This window comes from Oncorhynchus mykiss, chromosome 10 (genome assembly GCF_057628025.1).
Source record: "Oncorhynchus mykiss isolate SJ-2025 chromosome 10, ASM5762802v1, whole genome shotgun sequence".
Taxonomy (NCBI): Eukaryota; Metazoa; Chordata; class Actinopteri; order Salmoniformes; family Salmonidae; genus Oncorhynchus; species Oncorhynchus mykiss.
In genome coordinates this window covers 62,800,080-62,825,272 of record NC_143031.1, presented here as the reverse complement: position 1 = coordinate 62,825,272, position 25,193 = coordinate 62,800,080, and the positions used below count along the sequence as shown (strand labels likewise).

General features: G+C 43.1%; 1 protein-coding gene across 1 annotated transcript in view; it reads left to right on the top strand.

The window, feature by feature from the left end:
- slc43a1b (solute carrier family 43 member 1b) overlaps window positions 1–20,140 on the top strand; it is a 43,234-nt gene extending 23,094 nt beyond the window's left edge. The window contains exons 6-15 of the mRNA XM_021619288.3: window positions 5,209–5,301; window positions 5,527–5,660; window positions 5,868–6,022; window positions 6,340–6,486; window positions 6,821–6,856; window positions 7,050–7,161; window positions 7,786–7,915; window positions 15,277–15,350; window positions 15,652–15,775; window positions 15,976–20,140. Of these exons, the coding sequence (XP_021474963.1) occupies window positions 5,209–5,301; window positions 5,527–5,660; window positions 5,868–6,022; window positions 6,340–6,486; window positions 6,821–6,856; window positions 7,050–7,161; window positions 7,786–7,915; window positions 15,277–15,350; window positions 15,652–15,775; window positions 15,976–16,179 (1,209 nt within the window). The 3' untranslated portion in view covers window positions 16,180–20,140. The remainder of the gene's footprint in view (window positions 1–5,208; window positions 5,302–5,526; window positions 5,661–5,867; window positions 6,023–6,339; window positions 6,487–6,820; window positions 6,857–7,049; window positions 7,162–7,785; window positions 7,916–15,276; window positions 15,351–15,651; window positions 15,776–15,975) is intronic.
- Window positions 20,141–25,193: the final 5,053 nt, after the last annotated feature.

The following is a 25,193-nucleotide window of genomic DNA, read 5'->3' as shown; positions in this document are numbered from 1 at the left end:
TACCCCTCTCTCTGTCTCTCTACCCCTCTCTCTGTCTCTCTACCCCTCTCTCTGTCTCTATACCCCTCTCTGTCTTTCTACCCCTCTCTCTGTATCTCTACCCCTCTCTCTCTACCCCTCTCTCTCTCTCTACCCCTCTCTCTGTCTCTCTCTCTCTCTCTCTCTCACTCTCTCTCTCTACCCCTCTCACTGTAAAGCCCTGCATGACATGGCAAACATCTCACACGTTTCCCTCCTAGTCATTGACTCTTTCGTTCCATCTAAATAATGTCAACCTTTGGTTCTGTCTGCCTGTCTCTGTCTGTTAGTCCATGGTAGAGTGTGTGGGGGCATGTAGCTGAGGCTCCTGAATACCTCAGATAGGTCATTAAGAACGAGCTGGAGCTCTGCCCTGACCCACACACTGACCTACAGGCCCTGGAGAGAGAATGGTCATGGTCATGGGGCGACTTTATCTGTACCTCTGCCAAGACCTGACCAGGGAAAACTGCAGGCCCTAGTTATTGGCTAAAACTACACTCTTAGAAAAAGGTTCCCATATAGTACCAACAATGATTCTATAACTTCATATAGCAGCCCTTAAGGTTCTATATAGAACCCTTTTGTAGGGTTCTTTAATCAGAACCCCAAGGGTTCTATATAGTGAGTGTAGGATTTTTTCTGGTCGGGTCACTTGGTCCGGAAAACTGTGGTACAGGCTAGTATGTCACTATCAGCAGGGTTAAATTGGGAGGGGGGAGAGGGAGTGATAAGGATGTGAAACAGGGAGAGAGACTGTTGTGGATAACAGGAAATATCTTGAAGTAGAGTGTCAAAGTGTGTGTGTGTGTGTGTGTTTGGCTTCTTCCTGTTTATTTTTTATACAATGTTGCATTTAATTGTTAGAGATAACTGCCCAAGCATCTGGAGAATCTATTTTTTTTTTAAAGGAGTGAAAACTCCCACCCTTTTCCTATTTTCTGATTCTCATTGAACAGATAGTGAAGGGATACACAGAGTTATTGTTGATATGAAGGATTCATACAACTTGTTTACAAAGATGCTGTCTTCATAGATTCTGGTTGTTATGCGCCGTCTTTAAATAGAGGCTAACACAATGCTGTTTGATAAATCTCTTTAAGCTCCGCTTGGCACAGTGTGAGCTGACACAGTTTGCATCCGAAATGGCACCCTATTCCCTACATAGTGGTCAAAAGTAGTGCGTTACATAGCAAATAGGGTGCTACTTCAAATCGTAATGCATATCTACATAGAGAAGTGCAAACAGCTCTGAGTCTCTGTACTTTTTTTATACAATGTAAAAAAAAAAATTTTAAATCACAAAGATTTGATTTAAGCCTCCATAGAGAAATCTCATCACAATTCTGGTATGTATTTAAGCTCAGTGTGCTAATGCAGTATGGTGTTGTCACTATATTTAACTTGCGTTTATACCAGCAAAGTAGCCTGACTAATTACCGCTCCGTGCAGCAAACATTCATGTGAGCTCGAGACATCAGGCGGCTTGGAGGCTACCAGGAAAGCCCGCTGTGATAAACAGGAAGTTTTCCAAAGGGAGAGTGGTGCTGACATGGCCTGATGTGATGTGTGTTATTATCAGTGTGTCCTTTTTATCTGCATAGGCTGGCACTGGCACAGAGTCGTTGGCACGGCGTAGGGGGGGGGGGGGGGGAATTCACAGCTGTTGCGTGTGTCTTGTGTGTTGGGCATTACTTCAGCAGCTTCTACTGTGCCACCTGCACAATTTCTCTCACACACACACACACATTCACAGCAGCACATGCATTTTTTTGGCACGCAGACACTCAGTACTTGCACAAAGTCCTCCAACAGAGACAAGAGGAGGGAGAGAATGAGTGAGGAAAATAAGAAGGCATCTACAAGGCGACTTGTGTGGTATTTGTTTATTCATAACCCCATATGTCCATATTTTCTACCTTTTTCCAAGTTAAACTGCTAGTTTTGCAAAAGTGCCAGCAACCAAAAAACATCTAAAATCAGCACTGTGATATTATATGCCGAGTCAGAGGCTGTGAATACAAAGCAAGGCTATTCCCCCTGCCTCAGGCTAGCATGTGTCTCCTAAAACTGCAGAGTAACTGACCTAATACGTGTTGCAATGCTGCGTGTCAGGATCCTCTCCATAAAGATGATCAGCTCATATCACCACCTGGTGTTACTTTCGTATAATTGCATCTTGAGCACTTCCAGTGCCTTTGGGAGGTATTCACACTCTTTCCCCACATTTAGTTGTGTTAGAGCCTGAATTTAAAATGGATTACATTTAGATGTTGTGTCACTGATCTACACACAATACCCCATAACGTCAAAGTGGAATCTTGGTTGTAGAACTTTTTTTTTATTTTATAAAAAAATGTAATGCTGAAATGTCTTAATAATGTCAATAATATAATAATGTCAATAAGTATTCCAACCTTTGTTATGGCAAGCCTAAATAAGTAAAAGAGTAAAAATGTGCTTAACAAATCACATAAATTGCATGTTCAATAATAGTGATTAATATGATTTTTGAATGACTACCCCATCTTAAATCGAGTAGTGAATTTCAAGCACAGATTCAACCACAAATAGCAGAGAGGTTTTTCAATGCCTCGCAAAGAACGGCACCGATTGATAGAATTGTAAAAAATAAAAAAAATAAAAAAAAAGCAGACACTGAATATCCTTTTGATCATGGTGAAGTTATTAATTACACTTTGGATGATGTATCAATACACCCAGTCACGACAACGATACAGGTGTCCATCCTAACAGTTGCTAGAGAGGAAGGAAAATTCTCAGATTTCACCATGAGGCCAATGGAGATTTTAAAACCGTTGCGGAGTTTAATGGTTGTGATAGGAGAAAATTGAGGATGGATCAACAACATTGTAGTTACTCCACAATACTAACCTAAATGACAGAGTGAAAAGAAGGAAGCATGAACAGAATACAAATATTCCAAAACATGCATCCTGTTTGCAACAAGGAAATTAAGTAAACATGCAAAAAGCTTCTATCTCAAGGCCATCAGACTGTTAAACAGCCATCACTAACATTGTGTGGCTGCTGCCAACATACTGACTCAAATCTCTAGCCACTTTAACAATTAAAAATGATGTGTAATAAATGTATCACTAGTCACTTTAAACAATGCCAATTTATATAATGTTTACACACTCTACATTACTCTTCTCATATGTATATACTGTATTCTACACCATCTACTGCATCTTGCCTATGCCATTCCGCCATCGCTCACCCATATATTTATATGTACATATTCTTATTCATTCCTTTACACTTGTGTGTATAAGGTAGTTGTGAAATTGTTGGATTACTTGTTAGGTATTACTGCACTGTCAGAACTAGAAGCACAAGCATTTCGCTACACTCGCATTAACATCTGCTAACCATGTGTATGTGACCAATAAAATTTGATTTGATTTGAACAATCAACTTGACAGAGCTTGAATAATTACAAAAAATATATAATGAAAAATATTGTACAATCCAGGTGTTCAAAGCTCTTAGAGACTTACCCAAATAGCCTCACAGCTGTAATCACTGCCAAAGGTACTTCTACAAAGAATTGACTCAGGGTTGTGAATAGACACAGTGGGGAGAACAAGTATGTGATACACTGCCGATTTTGCGTGTTTTCCTACTTACAAAGCATGTGGAGGTCTGTATTTTTTATCATAGGTACACTTCAACTGTGAAAGACGTAATTTAAAACAAAAATCCAGAAAATCACATTGTATGATTTTTAAGTTATTAATTTGCATTTTATTGCATGACATAAGTATTTGATCACCTACCAACCAGTAAGACTTCCGGCTCTCACAGACCTGTTAGTTTTTCTTTAAGAAGCCCTCCTGTTCTCCACTCATTACCTGTATTAATTGCACCTGTTTGAACTTGTTACCTGTATAAAAGACACCTGTCCACACACTCAATCAAACAGACTCCAACCTCTCCACAATGGCCAATGCCAGAGAGCTGTGTAAGGACATCAGGGATAAAATTGTAGACCTGCACAAGGCTGGGATGGACTACAGGACAATAGGCAAGCAGCTTGGTGAGAAGGCAACAACTGTTGGCGCAATTATTAGAAAATGGAAGAAGTTCAAGATGACTGTCAATCACCCTCTGTCTGGGGCTCCATGCAAGATCTCACCTCGTGGGGCATCAATGATCATAAGGAAGGTGAGGGATCAGCCCAGAACTACACGGCAGGACCTGGTCAATGACTTGAAGAGAGCTGGGAAAACAGTCTCAAAGAAAACCATTAGTAACACACTACGCCATCATGGATTAAAATCCTGCAGCGCACGCAAGGTCCCCCTGCTCAAGCCAGCGCATGTCCAGGCCCGTCTGAAGTTTGCCAATGACCATCTGGATGATCCAGAGGAGGAATGGGAGAAGGTCATGTGGTCTGATGAGACAAAAATATAGCTTTTTGGTCTAAACTCCACTCGCCATGTTTGAAGGAAGAAGAAGGATGAGTACAACCCCAAGAACACCATCCCAACCGTGAAGCATGGAGGTGGAAACATTCTTTGGGGATGCTTTTCTGCAAAGGGGACAGGAGGACTGCACCGTATTGAGGGGAGGATGGATGGGGCCATATATCGCAAGATCTTGGCCAACAACCTCCTTCCCTCAGTAAGAGCATTGAAGATGGGTCGTGGCTGGGTCTTCCAGCATGACAACGACCCGAAACACACAGCCAGGGAAGTGTACCTATGATAAAAATTACAGACCTCTACATGCTTTGTAAGTAGGAAAACCTGCAAAATCGTCAGTGTATCAAATACTCCCCACTGTATGTACATTTGATGTGTTTCATTTTCAATCAGTTTGAAAATTTTTCTAAAAACATGTTTTCACTTTGTCATTATGGGGCAATGTGTGTAGATGGGTGAGGAAAAGAAACATCTATTTAATCCATTTTGAACACAACAAAATGTGGAATAAGTCAAGGGTTATGAATACATTCTGAAGGCACTGTACACGGACTCAATTAATAAAGTCACTGTGCTCACCTGTGATCTTTCTGTTTCTCTCTCTCTCTTCTCTCTCTATCTCTATCTCTATCTCTATCTCTATCTCTATCTCTATCTCTATCTCTATCTCTATCTCTATCTCTATCTCTATCTCTATCTCTATCTCTCCCCTCTCTCTCTCCTTCTCTCTGTCTCCTAGTTACCCAACATGTTTGGGAACGTGCGCTCCACCATCCTGTCTCTAATGATCGGCTCCTACGCCTCTTCAGCCGTCACATTCCCTGGAGTCAAGGTAGGAGAGTTACTCCTCAGTTCCCTCTGGGAGTTTAGGTCAGTGTTTGTTACGGTAAGCACCTTGTGACAAATGCTGATTGATTGATTGATTGATTGATTGATTGAGGTTTCACAGAAAGGCATTACGTGATGGCTTTATTTGATATTGTGATATATTATAGTTAAATTTGCTAAACTCTTTCCCGTACTTCTCTCTCTCCCTCCCTCTGTTTCTTCTCTCCAGTTGATCTATGATCTAGGTGTGTCCTTCAGGGTGATCATGTGGGTGTGGTCGGGGCTAGCCGGTCTCGTCTTCCTCAACTGCTTCCTTAATTGGCCGATGGAGGCTTTCCCCGCACCCGAGGAGATCAGCTACACGTCAGTATCCATGGCAACGTTACTATAATAACACAACATTACATGACGTAACTCTAATGTTATAGACTGTTACAGTAACCCAAATCATTGAATTACAGAGGGAGGTTTTCTTTCTCCATTGCTCCAATTACTCACTCACTCACTCACTCACTCACTCACTCACGTCACTTCACTTCCTTCCCCTTCTCTCTCTCCTTGCTCCCTCAGCAAGGAGGTGAAGCTGAGTGGCATGGTGATGGATGACAAGGTGACGGGGGACAGATTCTACAGTCATGTGACCACGTTGGGAGAGAAGATGGCTCCGAAGCAGCAGGAGCCAGATCCCTCGTCAGAGCACCTCCCACCTGGAGAACAGACACAGGGTGAGGAATAGCATAGGGTCACAACAAAAACGGTTCGAACCAGATAGAGCTTGTTAGAGAACCAGTCAGAGCTAGACATAACTGCTTAGAACCGGATACAGTTAAATGGAACTGGTCAGAACCGGTCAGAGCTGGTCTTCCAGGGCTTCACTCACCAACCAGAATGAATCAATGGACGGTATTGAGCTCAACCCTACTATAAAATCTATATGTTCAACTTTTTTATAAAAATGTGTTAACAAATTGACAAAGTAACTTACCCAAGTATCATTATCTCATGTTTAATTCTTACCACCGCCCCTTCTTTCCCCTGACAGGTGGCCCTCCGTTTCGTAGTTCAGTCTGCTCGCCCATCTTCCTGTGGAGTCTCATCACCATGGCAATGACCCAGCTGCGCATCATCTTCTTTATGGGCGCCATGAACAGGATGCTGGAATTCCTGGTTACCCACGGAGACCCACACCGTAAGGACCAATCACTTGTAACGGTTTTAAGTTGTGGGCACTGTCACATTAGCCTGGTGAAACAAGACTGATTTTGGTAATGGCCCACATTTTGTTTCCCATATTAAGTGACGTGACACAAAATGTGAGCGCAGAGGTCAGTCTGCCACATCTGAATCTTTTTTTTTTGTAAAGTATATTGAGACGTGAAATGCGCTGTAAAAAAACAATTGACTTGAATATCTGTGGCACTGAATGGTCACAGTTGTAGGAGAATGGCATATGTGATTTGTTATGATGTTAGTGGGTGGGAATTTGGGACTTCCATGACTTTCTGTGTGTTTTCTGTTTTCAGCCTCTAAGGATCTATTGATGGAGGCAGAACAACAAGGTGAGAGAATGAGACATTCCATTGGAACATTCCATTGTGTGTGTGGAGAGTTGTGTGTTTGTGAATGTGTGCGTGCGTTCGGGTTTGTGAGAGAGAGCGAGAGGGCCTGTGTGTGTTGTACTGTTTAGTGACTGTGTATGTGCGCACCTACGTACGTGTGTGTGTTTTCTGACCGTGGGTCTCCTCTCCTCAGTGGGTTTCTACTCGTCAGTGTTTGGCTCCCTGCAGCTGCTCTGCCTCCTCACCTGTCCTCTGATTGGCTACATCATGGACTGGAGGATGAAGGAGTGCGACGTAGACCAGAGGTGTGCGTGTGTGCATGCACGTGTGTGTGACAGAGAGGGAGTGAGAGTGAAACAGAGAGAGACCGGAACCAAGAGAGAGAGAGAGAGAGAACATAGGAACTTCGGTTATAAACCACTCATCTCATCCATCATGCTGATTGGACAGTGTTTACACTTACAGCCCACTAAGAAAATATCTGGGCCCGAGGTATTTTAAACACATTCACCTAGTCATTCCTGCCCCCCCCCCCCCCCCCCCCCCCCCCTAGTAAACTCCATGTCCTTTTATGTGTCTATTGGTGCCTGGGATGCATTAATACAAAATCACCACTAGCTGGCGACATAAGCTGTTCATCCCTATGGAGAGATGGACAGCGTTTGACAAATATTGGTCACTCAGCTTTCTTTAAGGGAGAAATAATTCAGAGGAGACCAAGCATGACATGCTGAGAGAGAGCAGGGTTGTGTTCATTAGACATTAACTAAAGAAAACGGAGTAAAAAAACATTAAATTAAACATTAAACAAAACATTTCCATTGCAAACATTTTTTTAAATGTTTTCTGTAGCGTTCCCTAACAAACACAACCCTTGGTATTTTCCTGATGCTTTTTTATTTCATTTGTCCCTGACCTCTTCTCTCCAGCCAACTTGAACCCCCGAAGAGAGACAGGAAGATCCAGAAACTGACCAATGCCATCCGCGCTTTCATCATCACCAACGTTCTACTGGTCATCTTCGGAGTCATCCAGATGCTAGACAACCTGCCTGTACAGGTAAGAAGACAACCACATGACCCTACCTCTACCTCACACACCTCACCCGGGGTGCGCTCAGCAGGACACAGCGTTGTGGAACGTTTCGATAGGAATATATTATATAGACAAACTTACCTCTCTCTGAAATGTAAAAAAGGAATCACATCAGCTCTATTTCTGATATTTTGATCTGCAACGTTCCACAACATTTCCCTACTGAACGTGGCCCAATACAGGTAGGAACACAGTCACATGACCATGCCTCCCTACCGACCCCTGTACAGGTAAACAAACATAAAATGCTGATAAGAACCTTGTGACAAGAACTCTGGCTACATGTCATTTGAGCATTTTTACCAAAATATATTTGAGTCTTAATCACATTTGTCAGTTGAATAAGGATTTAGTCTAGTTATAGTCAAAATGCTGACTAAATGCCCTTTCATTTTTAGTCACATCACATTTGTATCGCCTCATTAACCTATAGTCAACATAAGTCACTTACTTCCATGTGCACACACATACATAGCCTTGTCCTATTGATAGGTTTGGTTTCTGAGCTTTAACTATTATTAATCATTAGTTATAAAAGAGACAGCAAATCAAATTCGATTGGTCACATACACATGAATAGCAGATGTTAATGCAAGTGTAGCGAAATGCTTGTGTTTCTAGTTCCGACTATGGAGTAATATCTAACAAGTAATCTAACAAATTCACAACAACTACCTTATAACACACAAATGTAAAGGGATGAATAGAATATGTACATATATATATATATATATATATATATATATATATATATATATATATATATATATGGATGAGCGATGGCGCGCGGCATAGGCAAGATGCAGTAGATGGTGTAGAATACAGTATATCCATATGAGATGAGTAATGTAGGATATGTAAACATTATTAAAGTGGCGTTATTTAAAGTGACTAGTGATACCTTTATTAAGTCAATTTATTTAGTGGCCAGAGATTTGAGTCTGTATGTTGGCAGCAGCCTCTCTATGTTAGTGATGGCTGTTTAACAGTCTGATGGCCTTGAGATAGAAGCTGTTTTTCAGTGTCTCGGTCCCAGCTTTGATGCACCTGTACTGACCTCGCCTTCTGGATGATTGTCGCGTTCTGACCTTAGTTTTTTTTATGTCTTTGTTTTAGTATGGTCAGGGCGTGAGTTGGGTGGGTTGTCTATGTTTGTTTTTCTATGAGTTGGTATTTCTGTGTTTGGCCTGGCATGGTTCTCAATCAGAGGCAGCTGACTGTCAATCGTTGTCCCTGATTGAGAACCATACTTAGGCAGCCTGTTTTCACCCTTGATTTGTGGGTGATTATTTTCTGTGTCTGTGTGTTCCACACGGAACTGTTTCGTTTTTTTTTGTTATTTCATGTTGTTATTTAGTATTTTTCTGTGTTCTATTAAAAGTATCATGAACACTTACCACCCTGCGCATTGGTCCTCCGGTCCTTCCTACTACTCCTCATCAGAGGAGGAAGAAGACCGTTACAATGATAGTAGGGATGAACAGGCAGTGGCTCAGGTAGTTGTTATCCTTGATGATCTTTTTGGCCTTCCTGTGACATCGGGTGCTGTAGGTGTCCTGGAGGGCAGGTAGTTTGTGCCGGTGATGCATTGTGCAGACCGCACTACCCTCTTGAGAGCCTTGCGGTCGAGGGTAGTGAAATTGCCGTACCAGGTGGTGATACAGCCCGACAGGATGCTCTCGATTGTGCATCTGTAAAAGTTTGTGAGTGTTTTAGATGACAAGCCACATTTCTTCAGCCTCCTGAGGTTGAAGAGGCGCTGTTGCGCCTTCTTCACCACACTGTCTGTGTGGGTGGACCATTTCAGTTTGTCCGTGACGTGTATGCCGAGGAACTAAACTTTCCACCTTCTCCACTACAACACCTACTCATTCAAGGGTTTTTCTTATATTTTTACTATTTTCTACATTGTAGAATAATAGCGAAGACCACCAAAACTATGAAATAACACACATGGAATCATGTAGTAACCAAAAAAGTGTTAAACAAATTAAATCATATTTTATATTTGAGAAAATCTTCAACTAGCCACCCTTTGCCTTGATGATAGCTTTGCACACTCTTGGCCGCAAATGTTTTTTAAAAAATAAGAAAATGGTGTGGTCTTGTTTGCGTATATAAGGAATTTGAAATTATTCATACTTTTACTTTTGATATTTAAAGTACATTTTAGCAATTACATTTACTTTTGATACTTCAGTATCCAGTGATGTAGTCGAGTCACTAAACCTTGAGTCCGAATTGGGGTGCAAATAGTCTGGGTAGCCATTTGATTAGATGTTGAGGAGTTTCGTGGCTTGGGGGTAGAAGCTGTTTAGAAGCCTCTTGCACCTAGACCTGGCGCCCCGGTATCGCTTGCCGTGCGGTAGCAGAGAGAACAGTCTATGACTAGGGTGGCTGGAGTCTTTGCCAATTTTTAGGGCCTTCCTCTGACACCGCCTGGTATAGAGGTCCTGGATGGCTTGCGGTCGGAGGCCCTCGATGGTGCAGCTGTAGAAGCTTTTGAGGATCTGAGGACCCATGACAAATCTTTTCAGTCTCCTAAGGGGGAATATGTTTTGTTGTGCCCTCTTCACGACTGTCTTGGTGTGCTTGGACCATGTTAGTTTGTTGGTGATGTGGACACCAAGACATTTGAAGATCTCAACTTGCTTCACTACAGCCTTTCAATGAGCATGCGGACATGCTCGGTCCTCCTTTTCCTGTAGTTCACAATCATCTCCTTTGTCTTGATCAAGTTGAGGGAGAGGTTGTTGTCCTGGCACCACATGGCCAGGTCTCTGACCTGTATCACTAGCCACTTTAAACACTTAATATAATGTTTACATACCCTACATTACTCATCTAATATGTACAGTGCCTTGCGAAAGTATTCGGCCCCCTTGAACTTTGCGACCTTTTGCCACATTTCAGGCTTCAAACATAAAGATATAAAACTGTATTTTTTTGTGAAGAATAAATAACAAGTGGGACACAATCATGAAGTGGAACGACATTTATAGGATATTTCAAACTTTTTTAACAAATCAAAAACTGAAAAATTGGGCGTGCAAAATTATTCAGCCCCTTTACTTTCAGTGCAGCAAACTCTCTCCAGAAGTTCAGTGAGGATCTCTGAATGATCCAATGTTGACCTAAATGACTAATGATGATAAATACAATCCACCTGTGTGTAATCAAGTCTCCGTATAAATGCACCTGCACTGTGATAGTCTCAGAGGTCCGTCAAAAGCGCAGAGAGCATCATGAAGAACAAGGAACACACCAGGCAGGTCCGAGATACTGTCGTGAAGAAGTTTAAAGCCGGATTTGGATACAAAAAGATTTCCCAAGCTTTAAACATCCCAAGGAGCACTGTGCAAGCGATAATATTGAAATGGAAGGAGTATCAGACCACTGCAAATCTACCAAGACATGGCCGTCCCTCTAAACTTTCAGCTCATACAAGGAGAAGACTGATCAGAGATGCAGCCAAGAGGCCCATGATCACTCTGGATGAACTGCAGCTGAGGTGGGAGACTCTGTCCATAGGACAACAATCAGTCGTATATTGCACAAATCTGGCCTTTATGGAAGAGTGGCAAGAAGAAAGCCATTTCTTAAAGATATCCATAAAAAGTGTTGTTTAAAGTTTGCCACAAGCCACCTGGGAGACACACCAAACATGTGGAAGAAGGTGCTCTGGTCAGATGAAACAAAAATTGAACTTTTTGGCAACAATGCAACACGTTATGTTTGGCGTAAAAGCAACACAGCTCATCACCCTCAACACACCATCCCCACTGTCAAACATGGTGGTGGCAGCATCATGGTTTGGGCCTGCTTTTCTTCAGCAGGGACAGGGAAGATGGTTAAAATTGATGGGAAGATGGATGGAGCCAAATACAGGACCATTATGGAAGAAAACCTGATGGAGTCTGCAAAAGACCTGAGACTGGGACGGAGATTTGTCTTCCAACAAGACAATGATCCAAAACATAAAGCAAAATCTACAATGGAATGGTTCAAAAATAAACATATCCAGGTGTTAGAATGGCCAAGTCAAAGTCCAGACCTGAATCCAATCGAGAATCTGTGGAAAGAACTGAAAACTGCTGTTCACAAATGCTCTCCATCCATCCTCACTGAGCTCGAGCTGTTTTGCAAGGAGGAATGGGAAAAAATGTCAGTCTCTCGATGTGCAAAACTGATAGAGACATACCCCAAGTGACTTACAGCTGTAATCGCAGCAAAAGGTGGTGCTACAAAGTATTAACTTAAGGGGGCTGAATAATTTTGCACGCCCAATTTTTCAGTTTTTGATTTGTTAAAAAATTTTGAAATATCCAATAAATGTCGTTCCACTTCATGATTGTGTCCCACTTGTTGTTGATTCTTCACAAAAAAATACAGTTTTATATCTTTGTTTGAAGCCTGAAATGTGGCGAAAGGTCGCAAAGTTCAAGGGGGCCGAATACTTTCGCAAGGCACTGTATATACTGTACTCGATACCATCAACTGCATCTTGCCTATGCCGTTCTGTACCATCACTCATTCATATATCTTTATGTACATATTCTTCATCCCTTTACACTTGTGTGTATAAGGTAGTTGTTGTGAAACTGTTAGGTTAGATTACTCGTTGGTTATTACTGCATTGTCGGAACTAGAAGCACAAGCATTTCGCTACACTCGCATTAACATCTGCTAACCATGTGTATGTGACAAATATAATTTGATTTGATTATAGGCTGTCTCGTCTGTGATCAGGCCTACCACTGTTGTGTCATCAGCACAACTTAATGATGGTGTTGGAGTTGTGCCTAGCCTTGCAGTCATGAGTGAACAGGGAGTACAGGAGGGGACTGAGCACACACCCCTGAGGGACCCCTGTGTTGAGGATCAGCGTGGCAGATTTGTTGTTACCTACCCTTACCACCTGGGAGAAGCCCGTCAGGAATTTCAGGATCCAGTTGCAGAGGGAGGGGTTTAGTCCCAAGGTCCTTAGCTTAGTGTTGAGCTTTGAGGGAACTATGGTGTTGAACGCTGAGCTGTAGTAAATAAATAGCATTCTCACATCCTTTTGTCCAGGTGGGAAAGGGCAGTGTGGAGGGCAATAGAGATTGCATCATCTGTGGATCTGTTAGGGCGGTATGCAAATTGGAGTGGGTCTAGTGTTTCTGGGATAATGGTGTTGATGTAAGCCATGACCAGCCTTTCAAAGCACTTCATGCCTACAGACGTGAGTGCTACGGGTCGGTAGTCATTAAGGCAGGTTACCTTAGTCCCTGTGCCCAAGAACACTATGATGGTCTGCTTGAAACATGTTGGTATTACAGAATCAGACAGGGAGAGGTAGAAAATGTCAGTGAAGACACTTGCCAGTTGGTCAGCGCAACGTCCTGCTAATCCGCCTGGCCCTGCGGCCTTGTGAATGTTGACCTGTTTAAAGTTCTTACTCAGATCGGCTGTGGAGAGCGTGATCACACAGTCGTCCGGGACAGCTGATGCTGTCATGCATGTTTCAGTGTTACTTGCCTCTAAGCGAACATAGAAGTAATTTAGCTCATCTGGCAGGCTTGTGTCACTGGGCAGCACTCGGCTGTGCTTTCCTTTGTAGTCTGTAATAGTTTGCAAGCCTTGCCACATCTGACGAGCGTCAGATGCCTCACAAGTACTCAAGTGGCAGCTTCATTAAATAGTACCCGTCTCAACATCAACAGTGAAGAGGCAACTCCACGATGCTGGCCGTCTAGGCAGAGTTCCTCTGTCCAGTGTCTGTTTTTTTGCCCATCTTAATCTTGTCTTTTTATTTGCCAGTCTGAGATATGGATTTTTCTTTGCAAATCTGTCTGGAAGGCCAGCATCCCGGAGTCACCTCTTCACTGTTGACGCTGAGACTGGTGTTTGCGGGTACTATTTAATAAAGCTGCCAGTTGAGGACTTGTGAGGCACCTGTTTCTCAAACTAGACACTCTAATGTACTTGTTCTCTTGCTCAGTTGTGACCCAGGGCCTCCCACTCCTCTTTCTATTCTGGTTAGAGCCAGTTTGCTCTGTTCTGTGACGGGAGTAGTACACAGCTTTGCACAAGATCTTCAGTTTCTTGGAAATTTCTTGCACGGAATAGCCTTCATTTCTCAGAACAAGAATAGACTGACAAGTTTCAGAAGAAAGTTCTTTGTTTCTGGCCATTTTGAGCCTGTAATCGAACCCACAAATGCTGATGCTCCAGATACTCAACTAGTCTAAAGAAGGCCAGTTGTATTGCTACTTTAATCAAGTTTTCAGCTGTGCTAACATAATTGCAAAAAGGTTTTCTAATGATCAATTAGCCTTTTAAAATGATAAACTTGGATTAGCTGACACAACGTGCCATTGAAACACAAGAGTGATGGTTGCTGATAATGGGTCTCTGTACGCCTATGTAGATATTCCATAAAATTCAGCCGTTTCCAGCTACAATAGTCATTTACAACATTAACAATGTCTACACTGTATTTCTGATCAATTTGATGTTATTTTAATGTACAAAAAAAATTGCTTTTCTTTAAAAAACAAGGACATTTCTAAGTGACCCCAAACTTTTGAATGGTGGTGTATAATCAGAGGTGGCGCCTGAGTGGAGGCTGTGTTTGCTGGGTGTGATGTGTCCTTCACACTGCTTAACAGAACCGCGCTGCACATCTGTGCTGCTAATATTAATTGTCGTTATCACTGAAAAGCTCTCAATCTCTCCAAAATCTAGTGTCCAGTCCACTTAGAAGTCAGATTTTAGTCAAAGATAATTTCAACTTGTCTCGTTTCAGTCAACTGAAATGAATTTTTGTGTTTACTTAGTTTTTTCTGGGTCTATTTGGTCAGTTATAGTGTCACTGAAAAATAGGTGATTTATTTTAGTCACTATTTCTGTTGACGGAATGAACACTGCTACAGGTTCTTAAAAACAATCTATCTTTGGTTTGCTGTAACCAAATAAAACCCATCCCTGCACTTTGGAGTTTTAAGGCCAAACCTTAAGAAAATGTTAATGCTTTAAAACAGAACAGGCTAAGAGAAAGTATAATAGTATTAATGAATGTTATTGGTCTATTTGATTCCTTTTACTGTCTTCTCTCGATTGATGAGAATATGTATTTTTGGGGGTATATATTTAGTTTATGTATTTTCAAGAGGACCACAGTGGAACTTGTTTGTGTTATCCTTGATGATTTTGAAATGCAGCAGTATCCACGTGTGGTTGTATTGTGTTTTTAAATTCAAATAAAATCAACTATTTCTCTTCCTCTCCACCCAACTATCCTTTTATTTTCCTACTACCCCACTTTCTCTTTCCCTCCCTCACAGATAATTTCCTTCATCGTCCACACCATGGTCAGAGGTTTCGTCCACTCCTGTGCCGGAGGACTCTATGCTGCCGTGTAAGTGCATTACAACGTCAACTAAACACTTTGTTGGACTTTTGCTTTCCAGCACATTACACCCACGCTATGATCGTCTCAGTTAGATTCGTAGGTGTGTGTGTGTGTCAGAGTTTTGAGAATGGTTTGTTACACAATTTGGAAAACACTGTTACATATCAATAGGCACAGGGACTTTAAACTTTAAAATATGCATTATCTTAACAAAACATTGGTGCTACAGGTAAGGTGTCTGTTTTGGTTAAGGATGGCACAGTCAGTTTTGATTGGAGAGGTAACCATTACATCCCGCCCCTTCCAGATATCCGTCCAATCACTTTGGGACATTGACGGGGATGCAGTCGATGATCAGCGCGCTGTTCGCTCTCCTCCAGCAGCCTCTCTTCGTCATCATGGTGGGACACCTGGGAGGAGACCCCTACTGGGTGAGGCCACACAGACACACACACACACACACGCACGGAGAGCATACACACACACACAGGTCACATACATACTACTGAGATAAGGCAAATTAATTCAAACTGATTCATGTGAATGGACAGAAACAGAAAATTGAGATTTATTAGAAAAGTATGTCTCAAACACGTTCTTTCTCTGACTAACTCTATCCTCCAATCAACAGATCAACCTGAGCCTGCTCATTGCCTCATTGGCTGGATTCCTGTTGCCTGGATACCTGATCTATCACCGTAGAAACCTGATGCGAGAGAAGGTGGAGAAGCGTGAGAGGGAGGCCGCTAACCAATCAGAAAGAGAGAGAGAAACCTTAAGGCAATCAGAAAATGGCCATACCAAAAACCATACTAATGGACATCTCAGCAATTAAGCCTAAGAATCTTGACCGAACAGTCAAATATCATCGTCGTTAATTGTAAAATATCATTATAGACCATCGTCATGATGATGACATTGATGGTTGTCATTTTCAACAAGGACAGTGATGACAATGTTGTGCACAAGAGTTTGGACTTGGGTCCATGTCGCCCTTAATCCGTTTTTAATTTGACATCAAAATACACACTCAATATACTCATGACTGTTTTAGGTATGACATGCCAAAGAAATCCTAAAATATACATTTAACTCATATTTATTTGAATTAAAACCATGGAAATCGAGGTTCGGCAATTCAATAACTAAGCAATAATATTTCCGATGACCAAAAATTACATGAAGGTTATTAGTACCATTTCAGGTCACCCTTCAACCAACCGGAAGCACAGCTCTCAGTATTCTGTAGTAGACAGGAACGGAATCTCTTTCGCCATCAGATTCGCTGGTGTAACGTTGAACTACCTCCCCCACCCAACCACACCACAGTCACTTCATTCATTTAGGCCTAGCAGCCAGTCTGGTAGTAATATTTTATCAGACAGTGTTTGTTTGTCTTTCCCGGTTCCCTCCCTGTATCTATACTTGTCTTTATTTTGTCTGTACATCCAGCGGAGAATACAGATTAGGAGGAGACAAAGTGGGAATGGTGGAGAAAGGGAACCTCAGTTTCCAAATCCATGTGCCTAGACCACCAGCCCACGGGGCCTGCACATCCATATTATTTTGACTATCAATCTGCTCCTGAAATCTTTCCCTGTGTCCCCTTCTTTATGTCCATGTCAGACCTGTCATTATGCCCACCTGAAATCTTTCCCTGTGTCCCCTTCTTTATGTCCATGTCAGACCTGTCATTATGTCCACCTGAAATCTTTCCCTGTGTCCCCTTCTTTATGTCCATGTCAGACCTGTCATTATGTCCACCTGAAATCTTTCCCTGTGTCCATGTCAGACCTGTCATTATGTCCACCTGAAATCTTTCCCAGTGTCCCCTTTATGTCCATGTCAGACCTGTCATTATGTCCACCTGAAATCTTTCCCTGTGTCCCCTTTATGTCCATGTCAGACCTGTCATTATGTCCACCTGAAATCTTTCCCTGTGTCCCCTTTATGTCCATGTCAGACCTGTCATTATGTCCACCTGAAATCTTTCCCTGTGTCCCCTTTATGTCCATGTCAGACCTGTCATTATGTCCACCTGACATCTTTCCCTGTGTCCCCTTTATGTCCATGTCAGACCTGTCATTTTGTCCACCTGAAATCTTTCCCTGTGTCCCCTTTATGTCCATGTCAGACCTGTCATTTTGTCCACCTGAAATCTTTCCCTGTGTCCCCTTTATGTCCATGTCAGACCTGTCATTTTGTCCACCTGAAATCTTTCCCTGTGTCCCCTTTATGTCCATGTCAGACCTGTCATTATGTCCACCTGAAATCTTTCCCTGTGTCCCCTTTATGTCCATGTCAGACCTGTCATTATGTCCACCTGAAATCTTTCCCCGTGTCCCCTTCTTTATGTCCATGTCAGACCTGTCATTGTAAGTCCACTAAGTGCTATGCCCACTTGGTCAAGTCTGCGGCTGTGTCTGAAATGGCACCCTATATAGTGCACTACATTTAACCAGGGCCCATAGGGTAAAAGTTTGGACACACCCTGGGTCACTACCGCTATGTCCCTGTGTTCATCCCAGAGTTAGTATTTGAAATGTCTCCGTGCATCACAATGTGTCCACCCGAAATGTGGGATGAGTCCCAAATGGCACCCTATTTCCTATATAGTGCACTACTTTTGACCAGAACCATATGGGCCCTGTTCAAAGGCAGTATACTACATAGGAAATTGGGTGCCATGTGGGACACAACCTAGGTTTTGAGATGACATCATTAGCCGTTGTCATTTCAGCCAATCATCGCTAAGTTCAGGACAGTGGTACGGTGTGTGAGGTGTTGTGCAGGCACAGCCTAGTTTGTAACAATATTGATGGAACTTTGTTTTTAGAGAATCATGTTATTGAACTTGTTGCATATCATGAAATTGGAACGTGAAATGTCTGTATAGTTATATAGAAATGCCAAATCAGTACCTATCACCGAAACCTTTAAGGTCAGCTATTACACGTGAGCTTTTACAGAGAGTTGTAGATTAGTTTTACAGAAAAGTATTTATTTGTATAAACGTGGGAAAGAAAGAACACTTGTCGAAACCTGATTCAATCTGGAGAACCAACCATCTTGAAAATTTAAACAGTATTTACAGTTAACATTACCGTATGAGAGAAAATCATATACAGATGTGTTGCTCAAATCAACTCCAAAAGCTGGTTGAATCTGACCAACCAACCGTGTTCAGTGTTTAAAAACAAAACATTATTTACAGTTAACAATACTGCATGAGGTCAAATAAAACAGTATTTACAGTTAACAGTACTGCATGAGGTCAAATATAACAAACTGTATTACTAGCTAACAGTACTGTATGAAGTAAGATGGCTGCACCTGAACCCCAATATCACTGTCCCCATGACAACGACAGTAGAACCACCTCATTGGAGCAGGACTTCATTTAGCAGGTACATTGTGGCTTCTAGGCTATTTTATTTAGAGTACAGAACATCCCAAATGGCACCCTATTCCTTATATTGTGCACGACTTTTGACCATAGCCCTATGGGGGCTATGGTCAAAAGTAATGCACTATATACACTATATAGGATATGGGGTGCCATTTGGGATGGAGACATAGTGTGTATGTAGTAGCGCTTGAATCTAAAAGATAATACTGTCATGTAATAATGAATTGAATTATTCATAAATGAAATGTGTGTGCTTTATTGTAAGTGCCTGGGAAGCAAGTCTTTTTTTGTGCTAGCCTGGTCCCAGATCTGTTTGTGCTCTTGCCAACTCCATTGCTCATTGTCAAGCCAAACATGGCATGACAATAAGTGAAAAGAAGTTGACATGATAGCACGAACAGACTGGCACTCGGGTATGCGTAGTACCTATAGAAGCCTGAAATGCACTATGAGAATGTAAAGCCATAGTTTTGCTGCATATGCTTGTTGGATGTTCTCTGATATTTTTAAGATTTGAGAGTTGCTTTGCTATTTATTTGATTTGCGCATCCCGAAAAATAACATTTGGTTCATCCACATCACAATTGCTCTCCAACTATGAGAGTAGGAGTGGTGATCTAGGATCTGTTTTGCCTTTTAGATCATAATGAATTAGATAACATGGACGGGGAGGGGACCTGATCCTAGATCAGTACTGCTACTCTGAGATGCTTTATGAATACAGCAACTTTCACATATTTCCACCGCTGTGTGTGAGAACATCCATTATTATCACTGATCTTATAACATTTGTAATAATAAGATCATATTATGCGGGCCAATGTGGTGAAGAGAATGTAAGAGGATCCAAAACAATGTATTATAAATAGGCTTTGAATAGAAAATGTCATATTTAAAGACATACTCCGGAACTTTGATGACAAATAAGTATTTTTTTCAACCGCCCGCTTTGGGTTGGATGTGTCAATGTGTGGTTCATACATGCATAATTACTGTCTTGCCTCAATTAGCCACAAAACCCAGAGTTTGAAAGCGACTGTTTTCTGGAAGCTGTGTGGCGCCATTTTCCATACTTTTTCACCCACGCGGGAAAGCCCCCTAGCAACGAGGTTCAGCCAATGAGCTTTTAGCCCCTCGCCATTTGAGTGACAGTTAGCAAGATGCACAAACAGCAGAGCAAGAGAGAGAGCGAGCAATGACGTGGTGCACATATCTGCACATATGTGACGTAGTACGCAATTTCCGGGGACCACTTTTGGCTCGTGAGCATTACTTTCAGAACTACTGGCTAAAAAGTATACACAAGTACCGGAGAATCTCTTTAAGTGATTTCACTGATGTTTTTGGGGTGCTTCTCTTTGTGAAGTAATAAATGAACAGATTTCAACTTGCGAGCCTGTATTTTATTGGTTTTGTATTGAACACGACCCAGGTTTTATTTTATTTTTTATTTCACCTTTATTTAACCAGGTAGGCTAGTTGAGAACAAGTTCTCATTTACAACTGCGACCTGGCCAAGATAAAGCATAGCAGTGTGAACAGACAGCAACACAGAGTTACACATGGAGTAAACAATAAACAAGTCAATAACATAGTAGAAAAAAATAGTCTATATACATTGTGTGCAAAAGGCATGAGGAGGTAGGCGAATAATTACAATTTCAGCAGATTAACTGGAGTGATAAATGATCAGATGGTCATGTGCAGGTAGAGATACTGCTGTGCAAAAGAGCAGAAAAGTAAATAAATAAAAACCGTACAGGGATGAGGTAGGTAAATTGGGTGAGCTATTTACCGATGGACTATGTACAGCTGCAGCGATCGGTTAGCTGCTCAGATAGCAGATGTTTAAAGTTGGTGAGGGAGATAAAAGTCTCCAACTTCAGCTATTTTTGCAATTCGTTCCAGTCACAGGCAGCAGAGAACTGGAAGGAAAGGCGGCCAAATGAGGTGTTGGCTTTAGGGATGATCAGTGAGATACACCTGCAGGAGCACGTGCTACGGGTGGGTGTTGCCATCGTGACCAGTGAACTGAGATAAGACGGAGCTTTACCTAGCATGGACTTGTAGAAGACCTGGAGCCAGTGGGTCTGGCGACAAATATGTAGCGAGGACCAGCCGACTAGAGCATACAGGTCGCAGTGGTGGGTGGTATAAGGTGCTTTAGTAACCAAACAGATGGCACTGTGATAAACTGCATCCAGTTTGCTGAGTAGAGTATTGGAAGCCATTTTGTAGATGACATCGCCGAAGTCAAGGATCGGTAGGATAGTCAGTTTAACTAGGGTAAGTTTGGCGGCGTGAGTGAAGGAGACTTTGTTGCGGAATAGAAAGCCGAATCTAGATTTGATTTTGGATAGGAGATGTTTGATATGAGTCTGGAAGGAGAGTTTACAGTTTAGCCAGACACCTAGGTACTCCACATAGTCTAGGTCGGAACCATCCAGGGTGGTGATGCTAGTCGGGTGTGCGGGTGCAGGCAGTGAACGGTTGAAAAGCATGCATTTGGTTTTACTAGCGTTTAAGAGCAGTTGGAGGCCACGGAAGGAGTGTTGTATGGCATTGAAGCTCGTTTGGAGGTTAGATAGCACAGTGTCCAAGGACGGGCCGGAAGTATACAGAATGGTGTCGTCTGCATAGAGGTGGATCAGGGAATCGCCCGCAGCAAGAGCATCATCATTGATATATACAGAGAAAAGAGTCGGCCCGAGAATTGAACCCTGTGGCACCCCCATAGAGACTGCCAGAGGACCGGACAGCATGCCCTCCGATTTGACACACTGAACTCTGTCTGCAAAGTAGTTGGTGAACTAGGCAAGGCAGTCATTAGAAAAACCGAGGCTACTGAGTCTGCCGATAAGAATACGGTGATTGACAGAGTCGAAAGCCTTGGCAAGGTCGATGAAGACGGCTGCACAGTCTTTTATCGATGGCGGTTATGATATCGTTTAGTACCTTGAGCGTGGCTGAGGTGCACCCGTGACCGGCTCGGAAACCAGATTGCACAGCGGAGAGGGTACGGTGGGATTCGAGATGGTCAGTGACCTGTTTGTTGACTTGGCTTTCGAAGACCTTAGATAGGCAGGGCAGGATGGATATAGGTCTGTAACAGTTTGGGTCCAGGGTGTCTCCCCCTTTGAAGAGGGGGATGACTGCGGCAGCTTTCCAATCCTTGGGGATCTGAGACGATATGAAAGAGGTTGAACAGGCTGGTAATAGGGGTTGCGACAATGACGGCGGATAGTTTCAGAAATAGAGGGTCCAGATTGTCAAGCCCAGCTGATTTGTACGGGTCCAGGTTTTGCAGCTCTTTCAGAACATCTGCTATCTGGATTTGGGTAAAGGAGAAGCTGGGGAGGCTTGGGCGAGTAGCTGCGGGGGGGGGGGGGCTGTCGGCAGAGGTTGGAGTAGCCAGGAGGAAGGCATGGCCAGCCGTTGAGAAATGCTTGTTGAAGTTTTCGATTATCATGGATTTATCGGTGGTGACCGTGTTACCTAGCCTCAGTGCAATGGGCAGCTGGGAGGAGGTGCTCTTGTTCTCCATGGACTTTACAGTGTCCCAGAACTTTTTGGAGTTAGAGCTACAGTATGCAAATTTCTGCTTGAAAAAGCTGGCCTTTGCTTTCCTGACTGACTGCGTGTATTGGTTCCTGACCTCCCTGAACAGTTGCATTTTGCGGGGACTATTCGATGCTATTGCAGTCCGCCACAGGATGTTTTTGTGCTGGTCGAGGGCAGTCAGGTCTGGAGTGAACCAGGGGCTATATCTGTTCTTAGTTCTGCATTTTTTGAACGGAGCATGCTTATCTAAGATGGTGAGGAAGTTACTTTTAAAGAATGACCAGGCATCCTCAACTGACGGAATGAGGTCAATATCCTTCCAGGATACCCTGGCCAGGTCGATTAGAAAGGCCTGCTCGCAGAAGTGTTTTAGGGAGCGTTTGACAGTGATTAGGGGTGGTCGTTTGACTGCAGACCCGTAGCGCATACAGGCCATGAGGCAGTGATCGCTGAGATCCTGATTGAAGACATCGAAGGTGTATTTGGAGGGCCAGTTGGTCAGGATAACGTCTATGAGGGTGCCCTTGTTTACAGATTTAGGGTTGTACCTGGTGGGTTCCTTGATGATTTGTGTGAGATTGAGGGCATCTAGCTTAGATTGTAGGACTGCCGGGGTGTTAAGCATATCCCAGTTTAGGTCACCTAGCAGAACAAACTCTGAAGCTAGATGGGGGGCGATCAATTCACAAATGATGTCCAGGGCACAGCTGGGAGCTGAGGGGGGTCGGTAGCAGGCGGCAACAGTGAGAGACTTATTTCTGGAGAGATTCATTTTTAAAATTAGAAGTTCGAACTGTTTTGGTATGGACCTGGAAAGTATGACATTACTTTGCAGGCTATCTCTGCAGTAGGCTGCATTTCCTCCCCCTTTGGCAGTCCTATCTTGATGGAAAATGTTATAGTTGGGTATGGAAATCTCTGAATTTTTGGTGGCCTTCCTAAGCCAGGATTCAGACACAGCAAGGACATCGGGGTTGGCAGAGTGTGCTAAAGCAGTGAGTAAAACAAACTTAGGGAGGAGGCTTCTGATGTTGACATGCATGAAACCAAGGCTTTTTCGATCACAGAAGTCAACAAATGAGGGCCTGGCTATCAAAACTGGTCGCCTAGAGCATTGGGGACAAAGAATAAAAGGAGCAGATTTCTGGCCGTGGTAGAATAAATTCAGGGCATAATGCGCAGACAGGGGTATGGTGGGGTGTGGGTACAGTGGAGGTAAGCCCAGGCACTGGGTGATGATAAGAGAGGTTGTATCTCTGGACATGCTGGTTGTAATGGGTGAGTGGGAGGTGGGACACATGTGTGGGAGGTGGGACAAAGGAGTATCAGAGGTATGAAGAGTGGAACTAGGGGCCCCATTTTAAACTAAAACAATGACGACTAACCTGAACAACAGTATACAAGGCATATTGACATTTGAGAGAGACATACAGCGAGGCATTAAGTAATCGCAGGTGTGGATTGGGAGAGCTAGCTAAAACAACAGGTGAGACAACAACAGCTAATCAGCTAACACAACAACAGCAGGTAAAATGGCGATGACTAGGGAGAGAGGGTTGGATTAACTACATACAGAGCCTGAGTTCGCGGCTGGGGCCGACAGATAAAAAATAAATAAACAGATTGGAGTACCGTGAATAATGGACAGTCCAGCAGGCATCAGCTATGTAGCCAAGTGATCATAGTGTCCAGGGGGCAACAGTTGATGGAACAGGGAAGCCGCCACTACGCTAGCGACACAGCGTTTAAAGTTAGTAGCCCTGGGCTAGTAGGAGTGTCAACTCCGACGGAGGCCGGATGAAGGCACAGCGGATGGAGTATTCGTCGGCAGACCAGTCGTGGTGGTGCGGCGGGGCGCCGTGTCGAGAGAGAATCCAAGCCAGTTGGCAAAAGAGGTATTGTGGAATTTAGTTTGCTAGCCGGGAGATGTGCCTGGCTCACGGCTAACTGGTGCTAGCTTCGTGGCGGTGGCGTTAGCCAATATATCCAATCAGTAGCAGCGGTGATCCGGAGCCAAGGTCCAGAGTTTATAGCAAGGATCCGGTGGAGTATTGGGCTCTAGCCGTGTATGAGTGGGGTTCGGGTGAACAGCTGAGGAGGCCGGGAGGTGGGCCTCAGGGATAGCTTCGGTACTGGGTACCACAGTTTGTGCAAGCTAGCTGTGAGCTAGCTAGCTGCAAGCTAGCTGTGAGGATCAGAAGTAGTGGTCCAGGGATTACGGCAGGAATCCGGCGTTGTTGTGGAGAGACAGTCCAATACTGGTAGACTAGCGAGTATTATCCAGGCTAGAAACAGGGCTGGTATCTGTGCAGAAGGTATAAGCTGCTAGCAGTGGCGTCTGACGGTTTTGTGAAAACATTTCTTGCATTAGACTGTATAGTGAATGTGCCCACTCTGGTTTTGGCACGTGCTCTCTAGCCAACAGTTAGATACAGATACAGTGCTGGTTTAGCATACATTATGAGATTATTATGGACAAAAATAACAGGATTATTTTGATTTGTCAAACCAGGATCAAGCTCATCACTGTGCACTTTCCCCACCATGTAGAATTCATCATCATTTATTTCATCCGTAGCCTAATAAACTGCATGTTTTCCCGAGTCATAGTGGGAGGACCACACAACATATCACCTGAATCCAAGTTTACGTCGATATGATGGTTATTATATCAATATCTGCACATATAGGTGTATTTATTGTCACATGCACAAGTACAGTGTAATTCTTACTTTCTAGCACAATGAACTACAGTTAAATTAACACTGTCTCAGAGGCTGGCTACTGAAAAGTGTTGACAACTCCCCAACACCTAGCACAAGTATGTGTAGAGTTAACAATTTTGTTTAAAAGTTCAGAATATGTCTCTTGTGAAAATT